Raw genomic sequence first — 27,335 nt, forward strand, 5'->3', positions numbered from 1 at the left:
GTTTACACTTGCTAAACACCAGTATGTAATGTTTATAGAACGGTTATTGTCAGTTTGTTTACACCCTGCTCCAGCCTAAGTAACCACTGCCTACTGGACTACCATTACTGCTTTCATACATTACTGGATTGTTATTTGTCTGTCTAGAGTCCACCTCCTCCAGCATACTCTCTAAACTGCAGTCAGAAGTACCTTTTTAAACATGCAAGTCCAACTGATGAACTAGCTTACCTCCATCTTAAGCTCGAAAGCCATCTTATAGTAAAGACAAATTAGGTTCATTCCTGTTTATGATTAACCCTGTCGCTCAAGAACTGGGCTCTGCCCCACCTGTGACCTTCACTACAAATGACGACCTACACTGCCTTTTCCAGGAACCAGCAATCATGTCTTTGTTAAAAAAGTTGTTAATGACCATTTTGTAACCCTACCTTTGTTTCAAAAGGTTACAGTGACCACCTGTTGCCATGATTACCTTGTTATGGTCTGCTTCTGTAACCACACCTATGTCGCCTGCCAAATCCCCTATTTGGAAACCTCCTGCCTCTGAGCTATAAAAATCTTATCTTCCCCATTACCAATACTGATCTCTGGAACCCTGCCTTGTGGGGAAGACAGTCTGTGTACATAAATAAAAAAGCTTGCTTTAATTGTTTGCTTTAATTAATTTGGCTGTGATGATTAGGGTCAGTGGTCTTTCTCCTAACATCTTTGAGATTTAACACAACCACTTCTAATCCTTCATTATTCCCAATAAACTCCAAACTCTTACAGGACGACCTCTTACCACGTAAACCACTAATGACTGCTGTCCTCTTTGCTTTTTGGTAGCAAAACCCTGACCAGTCAAGACAGCAGCGTGGCCTGTAAGAAGGGATGTCTCCCCGTTAGATGTGTTTCTCAGAGATATCAGGTAGTACTGGAATCCGATGCACTGGCAACTCAGTGATTTGAAAGGGTTACTGTCTTTCCGAAAGCTAAAATTTCCTCTTCTAGAAAATGCTGTGTCAAGTGTCTATAAAATGTCTAAAATGAAACATTTTCTGTTACAAAATTCTGGGCAATGAAACAGAAGTGGGTACCATTTCTTACAGCTTCCGGTGAGAACAGACACCAGGCTGTGTCCTTTGTGCCGACTCCCCATTTTTTTCTCTTGTTTTCTGCTATTTTCACAGCCATGCTGGCTGATGCTTTGTCAGCCATCCATCCTAAATACAAGGTATGGGCAAAAACTGATGTCATGTGCCTTGGATGGCTAAGGAAAACAACCCAAAAAGTAGCTTGGTGCTCAGTTACTATAGAGCTTCCTCACGGCCCTGTATTTTGGGCTTCTTTAGTATGAGGAAATAAATTTGTATCTTAAGTCATGATCTTTTACTAGCTGTCAAATTGAAACCTAATACAGGCTTTGAAGCATTTCACAATCTGACCTCTGTCAAGTTTACCTCTCCCTGTATATTTTCAAATCCAACAACTAATCCAAACGAAATGCTTCTTAGCTCTTTACACTCAGTCTCTTTAATCTCCTCTTCCTCTTTTTTGTCTTTGTTTGCTTAATTTTATTTTTTATTTTTTGAGACAGGGTCTCACGAAGCCCAGACTGGCCTCAAATATGCTATGAAACCAAAGCTGTTCCTGAGCCCGATACTCCTGCCTCACCCCTCTCTTGCTGAGATTATATGGAGGAACCCCCACACCCAGCTGGGCCTTTCCATTTAGTGTTTACAAGCTGCAGCTTCTCCCTGGATAGGATCCCTTGCCCTCTGTCCAGCTTGGCTACTCCTAACTGTCCTTCAGGTCTCTGCTTAGGAAATCATTCCTTCAGTTTTGTTTCCTGATACCAGAGGAGAACTTGATCATACTACTTACTCTACTGTGAATTATATTTACCTGCTTTTCTCCACCAGACAGTAAACTCTGTGGAAACAGGAAAGTGCTCCATCTCATCAGAACTCTATTTCAGGTGCCTTGCAGAGATACTAAAGTCTTAAGTATTTCTTGCCTAAATGGAGTAAATGAATGGTGGAGATATGGTACCAGTTAGTTAAGGATGGCAGGTCTGGTATCTTTGCAATATGAAGAATGAGGTGAAATGAGTGGTATATTATAGTTTATTATTTATAGTTTATTATTTATACTATATCCTGTTCCAAAAAGGACTTAAAGAGGCAGGATTACTGCAGTACAACCTCACAGAGTGCCAAGTGGAACTCCTCAGACCTTCCCCTCAGAGACACTGACTTAGGAGACTCTAGCGGAAGACTACAGGTCATTTGGGGGCAGGAGGGATACTAAGAAAGCAGTGGTATCTTGTCCTACCTCATCTTCCAGCTTCTCATTTGGAAGTCCTACCTCAGGAGAAAAACACTGGTGGGAGGGTTGCAGCAGGAGAAAGTTAGCAGAAAGCAGGGGAAGGCTAATTCTCAGGTACAGCATCCACCATCCTTTACCCTCTGGTGCTGACGGCAAGCAAAGGGTCAGGTCTTCTCCAGAGCGCTCTGCTGGGCCTGGGATCTCCTCTCCATGGAGAATGGCCAGATAGATCAGTCTTCAAGAGGCCCACTGCTAGCTGCAGGGTCCAGGCTCTGCCCCTCCATCACCCCCATCCTCCTCATCTGACTGTGCCAAGGGGGTGTCTGCCCCCCCATCACTTGGATTTGGACTGCGCAGATTGGATGAGTCAGAGGACAAGGAGGAGGTCCGGGATGTAGTCCTGTCTGTCGTGGGTACCGGCAGGCTCAGCTCCTCTGGATGGCTGTCCACTCCTACCCAGAGAGAAGAGCTGGTCAGGGCCACACACAGAGCTTTAGAGAACTCAGGGATGTATCTGGCCAGGGAAACCCAAGTATAGAGAAGGGTGGGCACCTGTCCAGAATGAACTTTCCCAGTCAGCAAGGGGCCAGGACTAGGACTGTCAGCCCCTCCCACACCACTATACTATCTTATGCGCTGGAGTCAATCGAGCGAGAGCTCAGGCTCTACCTCACTGCGTCCTGGGCAGCTGCAGGCGAGTCATTTTCCCACCAGGGAATGACTCCGTTCTTGCTGTGAGAAGGACACCTCCATTTCTAAGTTTTTAGGGTAAAACCTCAAAAATGCATACCAAGCATCTGAGGCCATCAGGAAATACTAGCAATTTGTTTCTTTCAGACAGAGTCTTGCTCTGCAGCTGGTTTCAAACTCACAATCATCCTCCTCTGTTTCTGAACATGTGATGAGAGGGAGCTATCAGTCTCAGGAGCACGTTCCAGGGCTTGGAGCCAGAGACAGGGTTTGAATACCAGCGTTTCCACTTTCCGCGTATGTAATTAAACTTTTCTGAGACTAATTTTCTTTTCTTTTTTTTTTTCGGTGCTAGAATCAATCTCAGGACCTTGCACCTGCCAGGCAAGCATACTGTGTATACTACTGTGTTTCTGAACTCAATCCCTAGCCTCTAATTTCAGACAGGGTCTCTGTGTAGCCCTGGCTGTCCTGGAACTCACTCTGTAGACCTGACTGGCCATGAACTCAGAGATCTACCTGCCTCTGCCTCCTAGTGCTCGGATAAAGGGCGTGCACCACCACCGCCCAGCTTCTAACTTCCTTCTTTATGAAATGAAGAGTCTACCCCCTCCTCCATGTCCTCATAGAATGTTGTAAGGATCAAAACAAAAGAACAAAAACAAAAAATAAAAAACAAAACAAAAAAACCGTGAAGTACTTTAGCACAATATTAAGAACCAAGGAAATTGGTAAAATTTAGTATTATGACCAAAATTGCTTAGGCTGTCTAACATGATCATTATGTTTTATATTATTTTAACTGTGGTAATTTCATGAATTTCACAAATATAAAAATCTGAATGCTGAAGTAGTTAGCTATTCCTAGACCAGTTCCCCCTGAGTCAACTTCCCTAAATCAGAACAGCCAGTTGTTTCTCTAGCAGAGACACACATTTCTAACTTCTACTTAAGATTCACTCCTCAGCTCAGAGTTGCACACTCATTTCTGGGCCCAAACATCCAGCCCTGGCTATATGGTCCCTAGGTCCCTAAGCAGAGAGGCATACCAGACATCTGGGGGGTTGGTGGAGAGTCGTCACAAGGCAAGAACACATCTGCTCCATCCTGATCGGCAAGGTCAATAAATTCCACCTGCTCCAGTGTGTCCACATTCACTTCCATGGATGAGATGCTACCTATGGGGGCTGCAGACGAGAGGGCGGAGGGCAGGCAGATAAGGCTGAAGCTGAGAGGACAGTCAGACATGCCTGTAAGATCTCCATTTCAGAGTTTACTGGGTCACAAAAACAGGAAGGGAGATGGCCCCCAAGATTTGAGAGCCACAGGGACATCTTCCCCAACCCACCCTAATTCTATTCCTCAGGACTTGAAACTCACGTCTTTGGGACTCGAGATGCAGATGGGACAGGGGGAAAACAAACTCTGTCTCTGGCTGCAAAATGTCTTCGAAGAATTTCTGCCGCTCCCTGAGACGTAGCTGCTGGCGTTCCAAGGCTGCTCGTGGATTTGGATCCATGTCAGCCCCTGGGGGGTAAAGGAGCAAAACAGTTGTGGGGATGAGAGAGAAAAAAGTGGGTGCCTAGGCTTCAGGAGCCCCACGGCAGCCAGCATCCCGGCCTCTGCTTCCAGTCTGGACAGCTCTGGCCTTGGCAGCCTCTTTCCCTTCTGTGAGACAAAACTCATCCCACAAACTTCAAGACTCTATAGAGAAAGGGCCGGTCCTGGTTCCACAAAGGGGATGTCAGTTCCAGGCACAGCAAGAGCCTGCTGCTAATCAAGGCTGCCAATGGCTGTCCAACTGCCTATAATGCCCTTCTGAGAGGCTGGGAGGGGCTGGCCATTTCATGGACCCAGCTCCCCTCAGACAGCCAGGGAAGAACGGGGTGAGATGGGAAAGTACAGGTTGCTGCAGCTCTGGCTCTTCCCACCCCTTCAAATCCCAAAGAAAGACTCCAGCAACGTTCCTCCCCCACACTCCTCTCCACACACCCTCACCACGATCCTCGTCACATCCAAATCCTTACTCTGAAGTCAGAGACCTAACTCCCTGATTTGCCTCTGCCCCTAAAAAACATCTTCCTGGCCCCAGGCTTCCACCTGAAGGCATTACCCTACCCACTTGAGCACTACACGACAATACTGTGAGGGGGCTGTCTAGAGAACTGGCCGCCACCTTTCCTCTAACTCTAAGACTTGTCCCCCTCCTCTTACACATCTGTGTGGCTTACCTCCCCTGCTAGCAAGTACCAATTAGAAGGGTGGGGCCTGGGTACAGTTCAGACCAGGCCTCTATGTTCTCAGTGCCGAATTTCTCTGAACACCAGAGCCCTGTGCATTCATTCTCATTCCTGGTACACTGCTCTGAACCCATCACCAGGAGCAGGGAAATTTCTAGGGTGAGAACCAAACTGTCATCCTCCAAAAACCTCATCTGGGCACAGTTCATCCCAGCTCTTGGCCAGTTCTTCAAGCACTGGGGTAGGTCACAAGGGACCCAAAACTAAAGAGCCAGGCAGGGTCAAGGAAGTGCGGGAGCTGTTGTGGCGACTGGCCACGGAGAAGGGAGACACTGACGCGGACTCCAGAGAAAGACTCTTAGAGCTGCCGCCCAGGTCACAACGCTAAAAATACCCAGGGCCCCAGGGGCGGTCTGCGGAGCTGCGGGGGTGGGGGGTAGGGGGGAGCTGCCGCGGACCGGGGCCACCCGGACGCCTCTCCTCACACCCCCCCCCCCCCCCGCTGTGGTCTTACCAGGTTGAAGAGATTGCCCACCAGGGGCGGCGGAACTGAGACCTGGTGCTAGGTAGTTGTTTACGCGACCATAGGTACTGGGAAGAGTGGAGATTTGGAGACGGGCGGCTGAGACCCAGGCAGGAGCCAGGAAAATGGAGAACGCCCTCTGCCCCAGCCCCACCCGCGCCCGAGGAGGCAAGAGGCAAAGAATTCCCTAAATGGGGACCGGCGCGTGGGCGAAGACGGGGCGGGCGGAGGAGGTCGCCCCGCGTTCCCGTGCTGCGTGGCCCAGGTCCGCCGCACCTGAGCCCAACCCGTGCACCCCTACCTGCAGCGCCCGCGCCCGGCTGGCTCACTGGAAACGCTCCCGACAAGCGGCGGCGGGGGCGTGGGAGAGAGCAGCGCCGGCCGGGTGGGGCTATGCCTGCGGGGCTCTCTGGGGACCGGCGGCCCTGGGAGTCGGGAACGAGGAAGAGGCGGGAGGCGGAAGTGGGGGTGGGGCGGGCACTCGGGGCCGGCGGCGGCGGGCAACCCCTCCGTACGCCGCGACCCGGACTTGCGGGGCCGGGCGAAAAGTTCCCGCACGCATCCCTCCTTGCTCTGGCGGCCGCGGGCACACGCAGCGGCGGCGGGCACACGCGCCGGCTCCGGCCCACGCACACTTGATGCGCTCCGACTTGCGAGCAGCGCCCACGCAACGACCACGCGCACGCACCCGTTGCCCGCCTCTCCGCACCTCGAACACCCTGGCCACGCTTACGCGCGTCCTTCTCCAGGAGGTGCGGGATGCGAAAGCAAGGGTCTGCTGCCTCCTAATGAGACAGGTGCATTGCGGTTGACGACCCTTGGGCCTTGGATTCCCTCAGCTGGGCCCAGGACCACACCAAGCCGCCGCCCTGCCGGTCAGCGCACTGGGCGGGTCAGGCCTGGAGGGGATGAGCCGGCGCCGCACCCTACACGCCGGCAGGGAGCCAACACCTTGAGGTGTTAGCAGGGATGCCAGATGTTTGGCCTGGCGTGGGTGGGCAGTCCAGATGGAAACTGCCCCCTTTGCAGCATCTCTTGGCTCAGACCCGTGCTAGCAGTGTCCAGTATAGCAGCTTCTGGATCAAGACTCCGTTCCCATCCACCACCGCCCCCCCCCACACACACCTATTCCCTTGCTTTCTGACCCCTGAAAGCAGTGTCAGGATAGGCCACAGACTCTGTGTGTGTTCTATTAGAAATCTGTGTTGGGGTCAAGCTGTCTGCAAGCCATCCTTGGCATCTTCCTCTCCTTTGAGGCCCATATAAAAATAAACCTCCATTTCATGTCAATTCTGTTTCCTAAGTATCTTTCCAATCCACCATTCCTGTTTCCACCACCACTCTCTTGGCTTCGGCTCCTACTGTAGTAGCCTCCATCGGGTTTTCCTGTGTCCTCTCTAAGTTTAGCTACATTCTTCACACAGCAGTCAGCTTGGGCAGTTCAGAGCTCAAGGGTCGTCCTTTGTCAGAATAAAATCTATGCTGGGGTATTGTAACTCAGTTCTCTCTCACTCTCCCTCTCCCTCCCTCCGTCTCCCTCCCTCCCTCCCTCCCTCCCTCCCTCCCTCTCCCCCCCCCCTTTCTTTGTATAGTCCTGCTGTCCTTGAACCTGCTCTGTAGATCAGGCTGATCTCAAACTAAGAGAGAACTCAGAGATCCTTCTGCCTCTGCCTCCCAAGTATGCACCATGTTCAGCTTCTAAGTGAAGTCTTGAAAAGCAGGGAAGAGACGGGCATGTGCAAAGGGATGGCCATGAGAACTGAGGCGCACTTGGGTTTCCCCTGCAGATCGGACTCCAGCATTGTTCAGGCACTGACTCCTCTGTGTGACTAGGTGAGAACCACCCTGGGAGGTAACTACAGCAGGCTACTTTCCCCTTCGGAAGAGTGGAAACAGTTTATGGAAGTGAGTGAAGTGGCTAAGATTACTGGTTTTGTGGCCAGATCCCTTCTTGAAGCTTCTGGCCACCTAGGCAAACACTTAGCTGATCCTTGATCCTGTCTATTAACTAGGAATAATTGATCCCCCTCTTATAATTCATACAAAATGCTTAGTGTAGGACTCTGGAAACAATGGAAATGCTCTGTAAACCTTAGCTCTCTTGGTTGGGATGGGTTCTGAGAAAGGGAAAGAACTGCATTCTACAGTGAACTTGTACAGGATAGGGATGGGAGTCCTAATTGTCAGAACTACCTATGAGAGTTACTGGCTTCAGACGCTACTGTAAGTGCTTTACATATATCAACCCTTGATCCTCTGGGGTAAATACTATTATGTCTACTTCCTTAGAGAGGTGGAGGAACCCTTCAAGGTCCTGCAGCTAGTCTGTGACAGGGCTGGATTTGGAAGCTGGACAGGCCGCCTCCTGAGATGGCTGTCACCACAGCTGGCAGCATGTTCTTTTATCCTGTAATTTTCATTTTTCAAGAAACGTTTTAGTAAGTTTGAGTCTTATTTCTCATTAATGGATGAAGTAGATACCTGGTCTCATTTTCTACCACGTCTGGAGAACAGGGGCTGGAGCTCAGCTCCCAAGGTCACAGCTCACCGTCTCCCACCGTCTCCCACCGTCTCCCACCACCCCTGCCCCGTTTTCAAACTCACCTCTGGAAAAAGGACTCCAGGGACTGTCTCTCTCTCTCTCTCTCTCTCTCTCTCTCTCCCTCTCTCTCTCTCTCTCTTTCAGTAGTCAGTGCAATACTGAAGGGGAGTATAAAAAACAGGAGCTCATCTGTAACTGATTGTGAACCATCAACTGACTCATAGATTATTTTCAATCAAAGATGATGAAAGACTATGGATGTCTGTTCCTTCTTGTTGCCAGATACTTGCCAAAAACTTGTTGGAAGAGTGGGACATCCAATCCGAAATTAATTCAGTGAGCTACACTAGAAGTGTGTCATCAAGAAGAATGATCCAGGCTGACAAGGAACGGAATGGCCAAGAGAGATGAAAAGAACAGCAAAAAGTAGATGGCTGTTTACTCTGGCTTCCAGCTGAGATGCAGACAGCAGGGAGAGCATTACCACGCTAATAACAATTCCGAAAACTTGGACGGGCTTTAGAGCTCTTGTCAACCTTCAGAGAATCCAGGTTGCAAAGCAACTAATTAATGTGAATTCTAAAGGACAGGAGCCTCTAAGAAGACATAGAACTAAGGACTGATTTACTTCTGAGGGGATATGAAATCTCATGCATGAAGGGAAGGAGAATTAGAAGAACTAGCTAAAATGTTTATTGAACTGTTAGCGGCCCACTGTGGCTCGGACAGGCGCAGAATCTGTGGGAATCCAGAGGACAGAACAGTCCCTTACACTGGCCTAGCACAAGACAGAAATTTCCAGGCACAGAGAACACTGTGCTTAGTGCCTACCATCCTGTGTCCAGAAATAGGTACACACAGGGAAGCATATTCTTAAAAACTGAAAACGTGTGTGCTGGCGCACGCCTTTAATTCCAGCACTGGGGAGGCAGAGGCAGGCTCATCTCTGAGATCAAGGCCACCCTGGTCTACAGAGCGAGTTCTAGGATAGCCAGGGCTACACAGAGAAATCCTTTCTAGAAAAACCAAAAAGAACAACAACAACAAAAATCCCTTGTCAGGAGTCAAAGTAATGAGGAGGCCCAGAAGCTGTAGCTATCCAACAGAGAATTTAAGAGAATGATGATTCATGGAAAGGTCTCATGGAAAATGTAGACAACGTAAATGAGCAGAATTTTAGCAGAGCAAGAAACTATCACACGTCATATTCAACACTAGAAACAGACATGCTCCAGGTCTGAAGAACACCTCTGACTCATCAATAAGCTCAGCATAGCTAAGGAAGAAATTAGTGGCCTTGAAGACAATTCAACAGAGGCTACTTAAGCTGAAACAGATAAAACGGGTTCAGCAGAACCACAACTAGGGCTGCGGATGCCACTCAATAGAGTGCGTACCACCCACCTTATATGTGCAGGGTCTTGACTTTCATCGCCCGCACTGTGTGAAAGCCGGGCCTGGTACCCTGTACCTAAAATCTCAACACTTTGAAAGTGGGCACAGAAGATCAGAAGGTCACCCTTTGTTTGCATAGTGATTTTGAGGCTAGCTTGGGCTACAAGAAACCTTACCTCAAAAAAAAAAAAAAAAAAAAAAAAAAAAAGAGAGAGATCATTGCATGTCTAGAGTAAAAATGATGTAGCCAGGTATGTTGCCACACGCCTTTAATTCCAGCATTCTGGAGGCAGAAGCAGGTCAGTCTCTGAGTTGGAAGCCAGCCTGGTCCACAAAGTTAGTTACAGGAGAGCCAGGGCTACGTAGAGAAACCTTGCCTTGAAAAAGAAAAAGAAAACAGAAACAAAGAAACAAATGAAAATATTTAGGGTTATAAATAAGCTAATGGAGTCAGTGTTGAATTGTTAAAGTGTAGGAATAGATAACTGGTTTGTTTCACTATTGCTCTCTGTGTGTGTGCACGCGTGTGTACATGTGATAATACAAGTGTGTACAAGTGTTCTTGCTGGTGTGTGCATATGTGGCCAGAGCTACCTTCCTCCATCACTTCACCTTATTTTTTAGAGAAGATCTCTCCCTGGGCCTGAATGTGCTCCACAGTGCCTGTCTAATAAATACTGCACAGCTAGCTGCACAGGAACACTTCAGATCAGACAGTGGTCCTGCAGCTTCCAAAGTCATGTTGCGTTGCCTTTCCTCATATATTTTAAAGTAAGTTAGACTGTTGATTTCTATGCAGAATTCCAGTAGGATTTTGATTCTGTTCTGTTTGTCTTGTAAATGTGTTCTATAATACAGTTCTAGCCATCCTGGAAGTTCTGGCAGTCCTCCTGCCTCTGCCCCCAGACTTCAGAATTGCATGTGTGTGCCATCACACCCTGCTGTGGACTCTGCTCTTGAACTCAGCCATCCCACCTTTGTGTGTATTCAGTCCCAGATGAGGTGTTTTCAACCTCTACATCCAAGAAACAACCTAAATGCCCCTCAGCCAAAGAATGGATAAGGAAAATATGGTACATTTACACAATGGAGTACTACACAGCAGAAAAAAAAATGACATCTTGAAATTTGCAGGCAAATAGATGCATCTAGAAAACATTATATTGAGTGAGGTAACCCAGACCCAGAAAGAAAAATATAACATGTACTCACTCATAAGTGGCTTTTAGACATAAAACAAAGAAAAACCAGCCTGCAATTCACAATCCCAAAGAACCTGGACAACAATGAGGATCCTAAGAGAGACATACATGGATCTAAACTACATGGGATGTAGAAAAAGACAAGATCTCCTGAGTAAACTGGGAGCATGGGGACCATGGGAGAGGGTAGAAGGGGAGGGGAAAGGAAGGGAGGGGAGCAGAGAAAAAAATATAGTTCAATAAAAACAATAATAAATAAATAAATTGTTTATCTGGTCTTGGAAAAAAAAGAGGAAGATGTGCATCGAAGAGGCTCCTCATGGACTTTGTTAACCATTTGGGCAAGAAACTGCTCTTGCCTGAACTGTTTGACTGGACTTGCAGGACCCACAGAAAAATGACTGCTGAAGCTGCCTAAAGAAGGTGAGACAATCCTTTGGGGTTCCTGCTTCATGAAAGAGCATTCTGTAGGACACAGAAGAAAGCAACTGATGAACTTTGCCAATACAAGGCAAAACAGGTCTTCAGATTTCCTGCTTCATGGGAAAGTCTGCTGGATACTATGGACCTGTAGGCTGAAGATGGATGCTCCAACGATACAGAAGAACTCTGGGTGACTGTCCAGGTAGTGAGATGTCTCTATCAATTCTAGAGTTTTGGAAGTTCCTTACAATGCACTTCCTGTTTACTTAGGTAATATTATATCCTTCTGGAGTTTTTGATGCAGCTGAAGAATAATTGTAATTATAGTTTTTCTTAGTTATGATAAAAGATAAAGTAGGTGGCTCTAGAAACTACAGGGAAACCCTGTCTCGAAAAAACCAAAAAAAAAAAAAAAAGATAAAGTAGGTATAAATACTGTAACTGTAATTCTTGCTTGATAGCTGTTTTGTTATATGCAATTTTACTATGTTAAAGTTAAAACCTTTCTTTTTATTTAAACAGAAAAAGAGAAATGGAGTGAAAAGTCCTTCTCTATATGTGTTGCTTTTATTGACTGGTTAATAAAGAAGCTGCTTTTGGCCAATGGCTTAACAGAATATAGCCAGGCTGGAAGAGATAGAAATAAATAAATAAATAAATAAATAAATAAATAAATAAATAAATAAATAAATAAATTGCTTTACTTACTTACAGCTTGCCACAGTGCACATGTGGAGGTTAGAGAACAAGCTGCAGGATTCTTTCTACCATGTGGGTCCAGGAATCAAACTCAGATTGTCAGGCTTTATAGCAAGCATCTTTACCCCAAATCCATCTTGTCAGCCCTAAAATTATTTTTTAAAATTTGAAATGATTATAGAGTCAAAGAAATTTGAAAAAAATTGCAGTTCTTTGGTTTGAGAAAGATTAACTCATCTCTCAAAGTGGCCACATGTATTATACCATTCAGAGCACAGGTCCCTAATACAGTTAGGAATTATGCTGGTTTAGTAAAATGGGGGGCAACTGATAGGTTATATAAGGCCTGTGACCTCACTACAACACAACTCCTACAAGACTCAGAAGGCCTGTTGTGGTGGTACACAACTTTAATCCCAGCACTTGGGAGGCAGAAGCAGGCAGATCTCTGCTGAGTTCGAGGCCAGCCTGGTCTACAGAGTGAGTTCCAGGACAGCCAGGGCTACACAGAGAAACCCTGTCTCGAAAAACAAATAAAAAGACTGAGAGAGAGACTGGAGAATGGCTCAGTGGTGAAGAGCACTTGACTGCTCTTCCAGAGGTCCTGAGTTCAATTCCCAGCACCACATGGTGGCTCCAAACCACAGGACCAGATTCGTTCTTCTGGTGAATACATAAAATGCATGAATAAATAAAGCTTAAAAAGTTAAAAAGATTCAACGCAATGCCCATCAAAATCCCAGCAAAATTCTTCAAAGACCTCGAAAGAACGATACTCAACTTCATATGGAAAAGCAACCAGAATAGCCAAAACAATCCTGTACATCACAATCCCTGACTTCAAACTCTTCTACAGAGCTACAGTACTGAAAACAGCCTGGTACTGGTATAAGAACAGACAGGAGGACCAATGGAACCGAATAGAAAACCAGGATATCAATCCACACATCTTTGAACATCTGATCTTTGATAAAGAAGCAAAAAATATCAAATGGAAAACAGAAAGCATATTTAACAAGTGGTGCTGGCATAACTGGCTATCAACATGTAGAAGAATGAAAATAGACCCATATCTATCACCATGCACAAAACTCAAGTCCAAATGGATCAAAGACCTCAACATAAAGCCAGCCACACTGAACCTTATAGAAGAGAAAGTGGGAAGTACACTTGAATGCAGTGGCACAGGACACCACTTCCTAAATAGAACCCCAGCAGCACAGACACTGAGAGAAACAATTAATAAATGGGACCTCCTGAAACTGAAAAGCTTCTGTAAAGCAAATGACATAGTCAACAAGACAAAACGACAGCCTACAGAATGGGAAAAGATCTCACTAACCCCACATCAGACAGAGGTCTGATCTCCAAAATATACAAAGAATTCAAGAAATTGGACACCAAAAGATCACATAATCCAATAAAAAAAATGAAGTACAGACCTAAACAGAGAACTCTCAACAGAGGAATCTAAAATGGCTGAAAGACATTTAAGGACATGTTCAACATCCTTAGTTATCATTGAAATACAAATCAAAACAACTCTGAGATTCCATCTTACACCTGTAAGAATGGCCAAGATCAAAAACACTGATGACAACTTATGCTGGAGAGGTTGTGGGGAAAAGGGAACACTTTTGCATTGCTGGTGGGAATGCAAGCTGGTACAAGCCCTTTGGATATCAGTGTGGCAATTTCTCAGAAAATTAGGAAACAACCTTCCTCAAGACCCAATAATACCACTTTTGGGTATATATCCAAAGGATGCTCAATCGTGCCACAAAGACATGTGCCCAACTATGTTCAGAGCAGCTTTGTTTGTCATAGCTAGAACCTGGAAACAACCTAAATGCCCCTTGACCGAAGAATGGATAAGGAAAATGTGGTATATTTACACCATGGAGTACTACACAGCAGAAAAAAAACATAACATCTTGAATTTTGCAGGATAATGGATGGAGCTAAAAAACATTATTTTGAGTGAAGTAACCCAGACACAGAAAGACAGTTATCACATGTACTCACTCATAGGTGGTTTTAAAACATAAAGCAAAGAAAGCCAGCCTACAAACCACAATCCCAGAGAACTTAGACAACAATGAGGACACTAAGAGAGACTTACATAGATCTGATCTACATGGGAAGTAGAAAGTAGAAAAAGACAAGATCTCCTGCGTAATTGGGAGCATGAGGACCTTGAGGGAGAGGCAGGGAGGGGAGCGGAGAAAAATGTAGAGCTCAATAAATATTAATAAAAAATTTTTAAAAAGTTAAAAAAGAAAGAAAGAAAAAGACTCAGAGAACATCAAGGAAGAGAAGATGGGAAGATTCTAAGGCCAAAGGATGGGAAATCTGTGAGACTGTGGTTCCTAGAAATATAGGGGAGCTTTACCCACAATATTTCAACAGCATGGCTGCCTAAGCAAGATTTGAAGAGTTACAGCACCAATAGCCATATTAACACAGAAAGGGCAAATCTCATGAGGCCCCTGCTCACACACAAAGAACCAAGTAACAGTGACAGCGAGAGAAATAGTCTTCCCTAGGAATGAGCCCTCTAAATTGGTTAACCAATACCACTGGTCAGCCTTAAAACCATATACTGGCAAGTTGCATTTTTATACATATAGTGTGTAAAATAATTTTAAAAAGAGGCTATGAACATGAGAAGGAGCAAAGTGGGAGGGGACATAGAGGGCAGAAAAGATGCAGTTATATTTCAATTTTAGACAAAGTGCAAGGACAAAGTACACAGGTGTTATGGATGCAGGAGGAAGAGTCGTTTTTCTTTGGGGTGGTGTTAGATACCATGAAAAGGGAACTCATAGAAGAAAGCATTTAATTTGGGTACAGTTACAGATACCTGCTTACAGTCAGGGGGTACTAACCCGTTATCATTGTGGCAGGAAGCAGACAGGTATGTACTGGAGCAGTAGCTGAGAGTACAGCCACTTAGGAAGACGGCTGGCTGCTGTCTTACGAAACTGAGCAGAGAACCAGCACTTGCAGTCTCAGCCATTTACCCAAGGGAGTGGAGGTGTGTCCGCATAACACCTGCGCACAGATGTGCACAGCAGCTTTACTCATAATTGCCCAGACCTGGGGTCACAGAATACGTTCTCCAGTAGGAGAGGGATAAATAAACTGACATAGAAAATATTATTCGGCACTAAAAAGAGGTGAGCAGTCAAAGTATGGACAGACATGGAGTTTATTTAGATGCTGTTATTAAAGAAATGCCGATCCAAAATGACTAGAGACACTTAATTTTGATTGCAGGACATACTAGAAGGCAAAACTATGAAGACAGTAAAGATTAGGTCAGTGTTTGCCAGGGCTTGGTAAAGAAGGAGGGATGAAAAAAGTAGAGCATGGGATTTTTAGGGCAGTGAGACAATTCTGTATGATGTAATATCAAGGACACATCATTAAACACTCCTCCAAACCCATACAGTGGCTGTACAAGGAACCCCCGGGTGATAATGCTAATGTATCACACAGTGTGTTTGTCAGAAGCTTAACTGGTAATGCTGATGGAGTGCAGGGCGACTCACATACAAGGACGGGAGGGTTAGGGAAAACTTCTGTGCATTCGATTTAATTTGTTCTTCTTGTTGAGACAGGATCTTACGATGTAGCTATGGTTAGCCTGCTATGTAGTCCAGGATAGCCTTGAGCACCTAGATACCTGCTTCCTAAGTGCTAGGATTAAAGGTGTTCACCACCACATCCAGTTAATTTTGATATAATTCCTCTAAAATCTTATAAATTTTAAAAGATGTATGAACTAAACAGAATAAGGCAGTCAGTCAGGTCTGCCCCAGCACAGAGCCCTCCTGGTGCTCTCAGCGCTGACTCCAAGGCTCTCCGCCTGGTCCTAAGCACACAGCACCTAAGCCATATTCACTTTTCCAGGTCCACCCTTCCACACTCGGCCCTACTTACTTTCCCAGTAAAACACAATGGCTTAGAACTCCATTGCACACCTACGCCCATGGCTTAGAACTCCATTGCACACCCACGCCCTCTAGATCTCTCTTGTGAGAAGGCCCTGCTACCTCATGTCCTTTACTTGGCTAACTTTCATATTTCCTTCCCTAATTCTTCACTTACCCAAGTCGCAGATAATGCTATATATTTGGGGGGTTGTTTTTGTTTTTAACCTGATTTTGATCTATGATCCTGTCAGACACAGTTCTAGGTCCCGAGGAACTTATCAATGAATGAAACAGACAAAACCCCTGCCCTGGAGGAGTCCACGTTCGAGAGGTACTTTTCTCCTCAGCCTATGGGTTTGAAAGAGGGCAGAAAGGGCATGCCCTGCCTATGGTTACTGTCCACGGTGCCTAGCCTGTAGCAGATCCTAGCCCTGCAGTGGGTGGGGCTGATGGAGCTACCAGGCACCAAGGCCTTGGAGAATGTGCAGTCTAATACAATCCACACGATAAACACCATAACAGCTCTAGCAGGAGAAGGATACCTGGGCAGGCAAAGAGGCCTGGGAGTACTGGAATCCACACAAGAGTGAGCACAACTTACTTCCGAATTACTCCTTGTTATCCTCCCTGAGGCAGATTAACATCCCCACACACCTGTATATTATGGATACAGGACATTTAAGAAAGTGTAGTATGGAGTGGGTATCAGACTGGCCAGTAGGCAGGACAGTGCCTGAGAAGCTATTTCTTTTTTTTTTTTTTTTTTGGTTTTTCGAGACAGGGTTTCTCTGTGGCTTTGGAGCCTGTCCTGGAACTAGCTCTTGTAGACCAGGCTGGTCTCGAACTCACAGAGATCCGCCTGCCTCTGCCTCCCGAGTGCTGGGATTAAAGGCGCGCGCCACCACCGCCCGGCTCAGAAGCTATTTCTTACACACTCTTTGGATCATTCTGATGAAGCCAGCTACACACCAGGGGTCCAGACAGTCCATCATCCTTCAGGGTATGCAACAATCTGTCCTTAGCCCACTGTAACTTCCTCTTCAATCTCATGTTCTGCTACCACAGCATCCATTTCTTTCAGGGCTATGTTCAAACCCCACCTTCTTGATAAATATTTCCCAAACTATACATCTGTCTTAAAGAAAAAGATTATGTGTATGTGCATGCGAGTGCAGGTGCCTGTGGAAGCCAGAGGTGTTAGAACCCTGTGGGACTGAAGCTACAGGCGGCTGTGAGCTGCAGGGAGATAGGTTCTGAGAATTGCCCAGGTCCTCTTTTAAGAGACGTGCTTTCAACCACTGAGCCATCTCTCCAGCCCTGTTTTGTCTTGTCTTGGAGATAGGTTTTCTCTGTGTAGTCAGGCTGGTCTTGAACTGATTCTCCTGCCCCAGGCTCCCAAGTGCCGGGGACTCCAGCCTTGCATTATCACACTTGTTAATACAACATACCCCTTCCTTATCCTTCTTGTCCCCTTCCCCGTTTACTTTGGTCCAAGTGCTTAGCACTGTTCTAAGTGACATGTTAAATCTGCCTCAGAGGCTCAGGAAGTCTACCCCTTCATGCCGAGAAACTCTGCAAGCTGGTTCATAAGTGCAACCATCATCAAAAGTTAAATGACTAAACTTATAATTACATGAATGATATGGAACAAACACAAAGGTAAAATGCTCTTGCTTGTCACTTTCTAACCTTGAAAGCCATCATTTGTGTCTCCCTGAGCGCCTTTACGCTGCGCCTGCAGAGCGGTGCACTTGATGGATAAGATGCACCCCTGGGTGTTTTCTCTACTCTGACACCAGTGACGCCAACTACTGAGCTGAAATTGACTGCAGAGGGGTACATCACAGGAGAGGGGAGCACGCAAACTGAGTTTAACTCTGTGGTTTTAGTGATTTGTCCCCAGTTGCCATGGGCCATATTCAGCTCACTGACTGTATTTGTAAACAGTCTTCTTCAGCAAGGCCATGGTGGTTCACTTACACACTATCGGTGGCTACAGCACTAAAGTAGGCAGCCACAGCTATAGCTGAAAAGTCCCACAGTAGCGGCCCTTTACAGAAGAAAATGGCTAGCCACTGGTCTGGCCTTAAGAAACTATCTAAAAGGCCAGGTGTGGTGACACACGCCCTTAATTCCAGCACCCAGGAGGAAGAAGCAGGCAGATCTCTGTGTGTTTGAGGCCAGCCTGGTCTACAAAGCAAGTTCCAGAACAGCTAGGGCTGTTACCCAGAGAAATCCTATCTTGAAAAACCAAAAAAAGAAGAAGGAAGAAGGAGGAGGAGGAAGAGGAGGAGAAAGAGGAAGAGGAGGAGGAGAAGGAGGAAAAGGAGGAGGAGAAGGAGGAAGAGGAGGAGGAGGGGGGGAAGAGGAGAAGGAGGAGGAGGAGGGAGGAGGAAGGAGGAAGAAGGAGGAGGAGGAGGAAGAAGGAGGAGGAGGAAGAAGAAGAAAAAGAAGAGAGAGAGAGAGAGAAAGAAAGAAAAAGAAAGAAAGAAAGAAAGAAAGAAAGAAAGAAAGAAAGAAAGAAAGAAAGAAAGAGGGAAGGAAGGAAAGCCCTGGAGCAGATATTAGTAATGCAGAGCCCATCACTAGAAGCTGAGAAAATTTCGGCACACTTTGCTTCACATTTCATCTTCTCACTCTTCAGTTCGAGTGCAAACACCAACACAGATGTGGATACCACATCTGTTTAGACATAACCACATGCTAGCCATACATGGAAGACGTAGGCAAGATTCAAAGAAAGTATAACACAAATGTCAGCTAAATTGTGACTGACACATGCTTGCAATTCCCAGTGAGGAAACTAAGGCCGGAAGACAAGTTTGAGGCTAGCCAGGACAACACAGCAAGACAATTATTTAAAAAAACAAAACAGGGGACGGGGCAATGGCTCAGTGGTTAAAAGCATGAACTGCTTTTACAAAGGATCCAAGTTTGGTTTCCAGCACCCAATCAGATCATAACTGCTTGTAACTCCAGCTCCAAGGGATAACACTAACTGGCACCTCCACCAACACATACACAAACACATAATGACTTTTAAACATGTAGCAGGTGCCCAGAAACACATGTGGCATGGCTGAGTACAGGAGCAGTGTGAGTGCTCGTTTTCATGGACTGGCTTGTCAGGCCTACACCACAGTCCCAGCTCTACTGCCAAGCAGCCATGTGAACTGGGTAAATTATGTAACCTTTTAAAGTCTTTTTAAACTTTAAACTTATTTTTATTTACATTAGTGTTTTGCCTGCATGTATGTCTGTGTAAGGGTGTCAGATCTTGGAATTACAGACAGTTGTGAGCTTCCATGTGGGTGCTGGGAATTGAACCCAGGTCCTCTGGAAGAGCAATCAGTGCTCTTAACCACTGAACCATCTGTCTAGCCCCACCTTTTAAAATCTTAGCTTCTTCTTCTAAAAGAAGGGGTCCACCATCTTACCTCACAGGGAGGTTGTGATCATGGGCATGGCTACCTGTCACCTACAGTGTTTCTCCAGATGGGAGTGGCCTTCTGACCCTCCAGAGACACAGCCTTGACGCTGTCACACATTTTAGTGATGTCACAGCTCACTGCCTGGCAGGTCTAGCGCCATCATATATTGCTCAGCTCAAGTGCTGGCTGAAGTGAGAGGGGCAGGGTGCAGGCAGTGTGGGGTCCAGTCTTGCTCCTACAGCCCCAGCATGAATCCATCTACAAAGAAGAGGCCCAAGAATGGAGTGGTGTCCAAGGTCAGACTTTGTCTCGAAGCCCAGGCAAGTGAGGGATCTTATCAGATGGTCCAGCCACACCAAGGACAGGCTTTCCAGCCTTTAGAGAAGGGAAAGGGGAAGGGTGAAAGGAGGCCGGCAGAGTTAAAATGGTCTCATTCCTGTCCTAAAGCCAAACTGACAAGACTCCCAGTCTAGGGTTGGCCAAACCATGCTCAGTCAAATGGAGAAACACAGTGCAGACATGCAAGGGGTTTCCTTCTATGCTAGCTCTCCCTCTCTTCCTATCTCTCAGATGCAAGATGAGAAACTGCAGGACAAGATAAATCAGCCTGTCAGCAAACTAATTGAGCGGAACCGACTTAAAATGGTGAGATGTTCCATTTTAGCCCCTGCTTAGGGGAACCAAACTCTCCACTGAAGTGCCACCCCAGGTGCCGGACCCAGTGACCCCGGGGAGCCAGCAGACTTAGCCCTGAGCTGAGCCAATCTATAGAAAGGGCATGGAAGGCGACCTGGAGAGTGGCAGCCTCTAATTTTCTGGTTTATTGACCCTGGCAGGTATTAAAAAACTTGTCCCTCTTGAAGTTACTCAAGAGTTCAAATGACCGGATCCGAGAACTGCACAGCCTGGCCAGAAGGTGCTGGAATTCAATAATGAGAGTTCCAAAGATCCTCCAAATCTCCTCTGGGTGAGCTCCATCCACACCCCCTCCTCACACACATACAATACCCAGCAACCATCTTTCCTAGGGACAGGCACTGTGGGGAGGGACTGGGGACAGTGCCTGCTTTACACAAGGGCTCTGTGCGGCAGGTATTTGTGCAAGGTACTTTACTGCAGGGACTGGGACTCCAGCAATGAAGGGATTATCTCGGTCAACTGACTGACAATCGGCAGAGCACCTGTTTGAAGGCATTCCCAGCTGAAGTCAGAGCTGTGGCTGTAACCGTGATCATCTAGTGAAGGGCACACCAGTAACTGTGGTACCTAGTGTGTATGTAGGGAGCTTTTTCTTCCTCCTGGGCCTGCAGCCTAACCCAGAGACGGTCTCACAGACTGCCCTCTGAATCTGAAGATACATGTATCCTGCTCAGAATCTCATTACCCATGGGCCACTCTAGAATTTGGGGAGCATTTATATAAGTGCCTGCTATGTGCCAGCCACTCTGCTTACATGTTACACATGTGCCCCTCCCCCAGATGCTCCTTCCCAACAACCTAGGTACATGAGATTATCCATCTTATGATGGAGACCCTGGCTGGGCTCTGGGAGGTGAAGTATCTTATTCCATCCAGATGCTGTCTCCAATGACCACTCTCCAGACTTTGGCCGCTTCCTTGCCTCCTACCTGGCAGATCTTGACAATAGGCCCCTAGTGGCCATCACTGTCATCAGCCAGGGTGAACAGGCATGGGGCTTTGCCTGGCTCAATCTGATATTCAGACTCCTGTTAATTCCTTCTTCGGGCGTCTCTCTCTGATGTGGCCCCTGAACGACCGGGAACGGGAACCCAGATCCAGGCTCAGGGCCACAGACCACCATAGTTCTTGAAGCACAGAAACATCTCTTAAAAACATGTGTCCCTAAATCTCAATGTGAGAGGTACCTCGCGCTCATCCTGCCTTCTACCTAGCCCAGGCGAGGGTACGGAGAAGCTTCCGCGGAGACCCATGGTTTCTTAGAATATAATTGGAAAGGAACACTGGGCAGTCTTCCCTCTTGGCTGAGACAGAAGCCTAGTGTAGCGGCAGGTGCCAACAAAATATATACCCTTAGGCTCCTCAAATTCTGGTCATGCCTTCTGCCTTGCCAATGTCTCACATCCTTTCTACTAACACTAACAGTACCTCCAGGCTCCAGAGACATTTCTCTTCAGTCTAGCTCTAGCAGGCTCCCTGAACCAGTGCCATAGCGACTGCTCAGGACTGGGTTAGAAGGACCCTTGCTCCGCTGACCTTTCCTCTCCCTGTCAGGGACAACAACATGAAGGTGAAACAGAAGAATGAAGAGCTGCAGGACGTTCTGGCCCTGGTGAAGAAACCGGAATCTAGGAAAGCAGAGCCCATAGCGAAACCTAATAAAAACACGTTAGAGGAGTGGAAGCCCACAAAAAGGTCAAAGGGGTCACGTGCAGCAGTGCCATGGAGAAAAAAGCAGGCAAAGCCTAAAGTCCCCAAGATAGCAAAGAATCACGGCTTGCTTACCAGAGCCCAGAAGAGGAAACCACATGTTAAGGAGCCCCGAATTGTCTTCCTGAAGATCTACAATCACAGAACTCCCAAGATGAACATGAAACCACTGGATGAAACTGACCATTTGGTCTGGTTTGAGGGGCTTCCCACACGCATCCACCCCCCGGGGCGCCGGATCATGTGCAGATTGTCTGCCTTACGCCGCGTCAAGCGCCCCTGTACCCGGTTCTGCTCTGTGTCACTTTGAGCTGCCTGAGTAGCATCCATATGAGGTGGGTATGATGATACCACTGCCAGGCCAAGGCAAGATGCAGCCCTTCAGGCAGGCCCACACCTGAGCCCTAGACTCGGGTTTAGGTGTTGCTGACTGTGGGTGGCAGGACTGGGAGGCCCCACACCCAGAGAGAGGAAGACATTAACTAGGCCACACAGCAGGGTAATAGCTGGGCTGAGGATGCAGCTCAGTTGACTGAGCTCTAGGGAAGGTGCAATGGAAATGTGGGACCCAGTACATCATCTCGTTGTCTGGAGACCCCAGGAGAGTGGAAACCACCGCTGTGGCCCTGAATCCCAAAGGATGTTTAAGCTAGGGAGGAGGGAAGTAGCCACAATGGGCTTTGCTGCATCTCCTCCCCTTAGGCCAGATCAACTCTATTTGATTTAGTCACATTTTAAGTAAGACTTATACTAAAAAGAAAAAGTTCTTAAAGACAAGAAACTCTTCCCGTCATGGCTTGAGGTGCTCATGAAGGGAAGAGGGCGACTGACTCCTGAGGTCCACCCTAAAGAGTTTCCTTTAAGTTGGAGATAGCTCTAACTTGCCACAAAAACCAAGGCTCCCAGGCCCTGTGCCCACTCACTGGACAACAGCGCCCCCTGGGGGAGCTTTCTATGACTAACATGGAGATCTCTGCTGGCAGGTGGTGTAACCCTGGAAGGGAACTTGAAGCATAAGAAGAGAAGTAGAGATCCTGCAATCAGCTAAAGGGAGGGAAGAGCGGGAATTTCATGAGTTTACAAATAAAATCGCTCATATGCCACTGAATAGTATTACCACTGGCTCCGCCTGTCTAGTGCTGGCAATCACATGAACATGGAGGGCAATGATCCTGGGGGAGGTGCAGGGGGGAGGTGGGGAGGGAGTGTATGTCTGGGTCCATCCCAAGGCCCCTAAAGTCATTTCCTAAAAGCACAGCAGAAAATCTACCAAGTTGTAATCCTTCAACATCCCCCACAAGCTGGCTCCTTTGGGCAGTGCACACTTCCTCTATGAAGTCATTTATCTCCTGGGTGCAGGTGCCTCACAATGGCCCTGCGATCCAAGGAGAGGCAGAAACTTGTACACCTATATAGCAAATGACTTACCCCCAGCTTCTTCAGAGAGGAGGCACTGGAGCAAAATCTACCCCCCCCCCATCTCCTGGCTTCTCCATCCCACTTTCCCAAGAGAGGAAAAAGTCACATGCAGAGCCCGCCTTGGCCAATGGAGTCATCCCAGAATCCAGCTCCCCACTGACTATCAATGCATGTGGCGTCAATAACTGGGCCTCCTGGATCACAGATCATAGGAAACACCAGGGTAGGTGGGGAGTTGGCACTGTGTCCTACAGTTCAGGTGTAATAGTGCAGTCACCCTGAAGCCTGATCCCTGGCTGACTTTATCTGTCAGCACTATTTGTCAGTAGGAACTATAGGGCCTTGCACACACAGTTGAGGAGATGGGGCAGGGGAACCCAGGTTTTCTTTGGACAAAGACTAGAATCCTTCTAATAGCCACTGAAGGGCAGGGTCGCAGAGCCCTCTGGAGAGGCAGGGCAGTGATGACAAGATCTCATTTGGAAGGGAGACTGACGGGAGGACAGGTGTCTCAATCTTCCTCTTGCACTGCCCCTGCCTACTATGCCTGGCACTGCCGTCTACATTGGAGGGGCAGCCTCACATGGGCCAGTCAGAGCCAAACTTGGCACTAGGACTGTCCCACTTATACTGCTTATGCTCATGCTTCTTCCTATGGGCGCAGCCCAGTGCCATCTGAGCACCCTGTGTGGCCCTTCTGTACATCACCACCCCTGCCATTTCCTAGCAACCTCTTCCCCAGTCACTCCTTCCAGCTGTTTCCTGCTCAGTGGTCTCCATCTTGAGTCCCCTCAACCTTGGTAAACTTTTACTCAATTTCTTTCCAACCTCCTGCTTATCAACTGGTATGGTGAACTTGTGACCTCAGATGGGCATCCCTCAGTGGGTGGTCAGGGCAGCAAGCTCTGTCTTCATGGCAGCCTGTTCAGAGAGGGACTCAAGTACAGGCCCCAGTGGAGAAGGCCTGCTCAGGGCTGGCAATTTCCACTGCGGCCCCGAGAGAAGAGGGGAGCTGAGCCGTGTGTGCAGAGCTTGAGGTCTAGCATGGCCTGTGGAAGGAAGGCCCAAGTATCTCCAACAGGACTTCTTCCAGCCTCCCCATGCCCTTGACACGACCGCCATCAACTTACATCCCACTGCCCACTTTCCTGTATGTAAGGAAGTCCACTTAAGTCTGACGTTCTTCTGGGTTTGGTAAAACCCATTATTTGAGGGAAGCATATCCCAGAAATGGCTTCCTGAGAGTACACTGGAGGGGTGTGTATGTGTGTATATACGTGTGATCAAATTGAACTCAAGTATCACCGAACAGCTAAAGTCATAGGACCTCTGAACTTGGCTTCTTCTATTTTTGGTGTGTGTGTGCACATGTGCGCAGGGAATCAAATCCACAGTACCGCACACGCTAGCCAAACACTATCATTACAAAGAGTCAGATCCCCAGCACCCCCCCACACACTTTTTTGAGATAGAATTTCATTGCATAGCATTTGCTGGTGTTAAACTTGCTATGTAGACCAGGCTGGCCTCAAACTCAGATTTGCCTGCCTCTGCCTCCAGAATGCTGGGATTAAATGTGTGTGCCACCACAGCTCACTATTTCAATTGTTTTTGTTTGTTTGTTTTAAGGGACACAAGCTGGGAGTAGTGGCACAGCTTTAATTCCCAGCATTTGGAAACAGAAGAAAGATGGATCTCTGTGAGTTCAAGGACAACCTGGTCTATATAGCAATTGTCAAGCCTACATAGTGGAACCTTGTCTCAAAAAAGGGGGACACTAACACACGTTTCAGAGAGTCTGAAGTGATGAGGCTTATGCAGGGAAGCCAGTTTGTGGGGTGCTGAAGGACTTCAGCCTTTCCCTAAACTTCCCCAGTTCTGTGCCAGACTTACTGTCTTGGCTCCACCTCTGAGCTCCTACCTAAGTGACTGCAAACAGGGACCTAGCTGTCAGTTTCCCAAGACGTCCCAATTATCTGGATCAAGTTCACTCAAACACGCAGGACGTGAAAAGACAAGGCTTTTGAGCAGCTGTGTGATGGGGGGGGGTGAACTGTTACCTCCCACGTCTATAAAACAAATAATGGTCCCGATGCAGGGACTGAGAGAGAACTCACAATCAGCGCCCTGAAGGTGCGGTCTCCTCCGCTGTAAAGTGGGGAAGTGGGAGGGAGGCAGGGAACTCAGAATCACGGGTTCCGTCCTACCTGCCAGACACTGTGCAAATGTGATATCGCATGAAATTCTCACAATAATCAAGAAATGAGTACACTCTGCCCTCCACAGTCCTGCATGCATGGGTTCTGTACCCTGGGATTCAGCCAGCTGTAAATAGAAAATACTCAATAAAGATGTCCATCCATACTGAGCACGTACACTTTCCCTGTTCCCTGAACAATACTGTGTAGCCCCCACCACCATCCTGATATTGTACCATCTGATGTATGAAGAACGTGTATATAGTTACACGGAAACACTACACCATTATTTTTTGCAGGGGTGGGGGTTGGAGAGTGAGACCCAACACACCCTAGCTGCCAGCTGCCAACTCGGCAGTTCTTCTCGACCCACTGCAGCTTCCTAGTCCTCCATCCTGCTACTATCCCCACAGACTCGAGGACGGGGGGGGGGGGGGCAGGACGGCTCAGCTTCTATTCCCTTCCCTGCCTCAATACTCTTTTCAGTAGCTGTATCACTTCCTCCAAGATGTGCCTGCCCTTTGGTCAGAAGGAAGTCACCCTGAAGCCACAGGGAGTCCAAGAAACTCAGCTTCCAGAAGACTTACTGAGCTATGGAACCCTTCAGGACTTGAGGACCTAGAGCCTTCCTCAAAACCCCTCCCTCCAAGATCTCTGTCAGTGCATTCCGGCTTCCACGTAGATCTAGACAGGGATGCCTAGACAGGAAGCATTAGAGGTGCCTCTGAGCCACACTTCCCTCCTTATCTTTTGGGGCTATAAACTGTTTTAAGTGGCAGTTACACAATTCTTCACATTTCTCTCCAAATGGTCTGAATTCAGATGTTAAGCAGAGTGAAGGGAGAGGCAGGGTCAAGACTTGAGCTCTCCAGAAAGGTATATTCTTTCACCAGGAAGCTGGACGTAGGTTTCTCATCTAGACTGTAGCCTTCATCTTCCGGAGTTAAACATCCAGCCCGCGTTCCTGCGTCACTTGCTAATCTGTGGTCCTAATTTGTATGTTACCTATGCACTGTTCTTGAATAGCTAGTGATGTATATAAAGTTCTGTTCACGCGCTGAGATCTGAAGGTCTAAGGTTATAGTCTGCTGATCCAATCAGAACTTATACATCCCAGTTCTTGACCTTCGCTGCACGAGCTTATCATTGTCATTCAGAGCCCAAATTCTGAGGCTGACAAATAACCGCAGGCAAGTTCCACAGTTTCACATCTGTAAGGTGTGGATGATGGAGCTGGGCAGTGCTGGAGAACACCCTGGCCACTGTGGAGGCAGAGGCAGGTGCATCTCTAGGAGTTCGAGGCCATCCTGGTCTACAGAGTGAGTTTCAGGTCAGCCAGCAACACAGGGCCCCGACTCAAAACAAAACCACCAAACAAACAACAAACAACCAAACAAAAAACAGAAGATACGGATGATGGGACTTCCTACTGAGATTGCACATGAGAAGAAACAAGTCCCTGGCCTTCTGCTAGATAAGACACCCGTTAAGCACTCAGTAGAATAGATGCATTTGTTATGAAATTGACAAAATGTCACTGCCACTGCAGACTGTAACTCACTTCTAGAAACCATTCGTACTGCTGCTTTAGAAACTGTACGCATCTGAAAATCATAAACTGTGTGCATGTGTGGAGCCCAGAGCAGAACATCAAGATGTTATTTTCTAACACACTCTGCCTAGTATCTTGAGACAAGGTATCTCACTGACTTGGAAACTTGTTATTTCAGCTAGGCAAGATGGCCAGCAAGCTATGGGGATATGCCTGTCTTCATGCCCTGTTTCCATACCCTCAGTTTGTCTCCATGCCTTTTGGGGAAGTTCATGCAATTTTTAGTCAACTGTCACTCAGCTCAGTCATTATATTACTGGGGTTAAAAAACAAAAACAAAAAAGTAGCCTTGGTTCCTTTT

General features: G+C 47.3%; 3 protein-coding genes across 3 annotated transcripts in view; 1 reads left to right on the plus strand and 2 right to left on the minus strand.

Moving 5' to 3' along the window:
- Positions 1-2,093: 2,093 nt before the first annotated feature.
- Dbndd2 (dysbindin domain containing 2) lies at positions 2,094-4,522 on the minus strand. The gene is made up of 3 exons (XM_038330623.2): positions 4,384-4,522; positions 4,053-4,190; positions 2,094-2,765 (listed from the first exon to the last, which is right to left on the minus strand). The coding sequence occupies exons 1-3, from the start codon at positions 4,520-4,522 to the stop codon at positions 2,566-2,568; spliced, it is 477 nt and encodes a 158-aa protein (XP_038186551.1). The 3' UTR covers positions 2,094-2,565.
- Positions 4,399-27,335, minus strand: part of Sys1 (SYS1 golgi trafficking protein) — a 28,954-nt gene continuing 6,017 nt past the window's right edge. Inside the window, exon 4 of the mRNA XM_038330629.1 lies at positions 4,399-4,530. Within this exon, the coding sequence (XP_038186557.1) occupies positions 4,524-4,530 (7 nt within the window). The 3' untranslated portion in view covers positions 4,399-4,523. The remainder of the gene's footprint in view (positions 4,531-27,335) is intronic.
- Tp53tg5 (TP53 target 5) lies at positions 19,645-22,115 on the plus strand. The gene is made up of 4 exons (XM_038330621.1): positions 19,645-19,692; positions 19,967-20,041; positions 20,233-20,363; positions 21,650-22,115. The coding sequence occupies exons 1-4, from the start codon at positions 19,645-19,647 to the stop codon at positions 22,113-22,115; spliced, it is 720 nt and encodes a 239-aa protein (XP_038186549.1).

The sequence above is a fragment of the Arvicola amphibius genome, chromosome 5, assembly GCF_903992535.2.
Source record: "Arvicola amphibius chromosome 5, mArvAmp1.2, whole genome shotgun sequence".
NCBI classification, from domain to species: Eukaryota; Metazoa; Chordata; class Mammalia; order Rodentia; family Cricetidae; genus Arvicola; species Arvicola amphibius.

Coding starts and splice junctions, on each gene's coding strand:
- Dbndd2 (XM_038330623.2), bottom strand. CDS start 4,522: ATGGATCCAAATCCACGAGCAGCCTTGGAACGCCAGCAGCTACGTCTC. Junction 4,191..4,383: donor GCATCTCGAGTCCCAAAGAC/GTGAGTTTCAAG, acceptor TCTCGTCTGCAG/CCCCCATAGGTAGCATCTCA. Junction 2,766..4,052: donor ACCAACCCCCCAGATGTCTG/GTATGCCTCTCT, acceptor CTCTCTGGGTAG/GAGTGGACAGCCATCCAGAG.
- Tp53tg5 (XM_038330621.1), top strand. CDS start 19,645: ATGAATCCATCTACAAAGAAGAGGCCCAAGAATGGAGTGGTGTCCAAG. Junction 19,693..19,966: donor AGAATGGAGTGGTGTCCAAG/GTCAGACTTTGT, acceptor CCTATCTCTCAG/ATGCAAGATGAGAAACTGCA. Junction 20,364..21,649: donor ATCCTCCAAATCTCCTCTGG/GTGAGCTCCATC, acceptor TCTCCCTGTCAG/GGACAACAACATGAAGGTGA.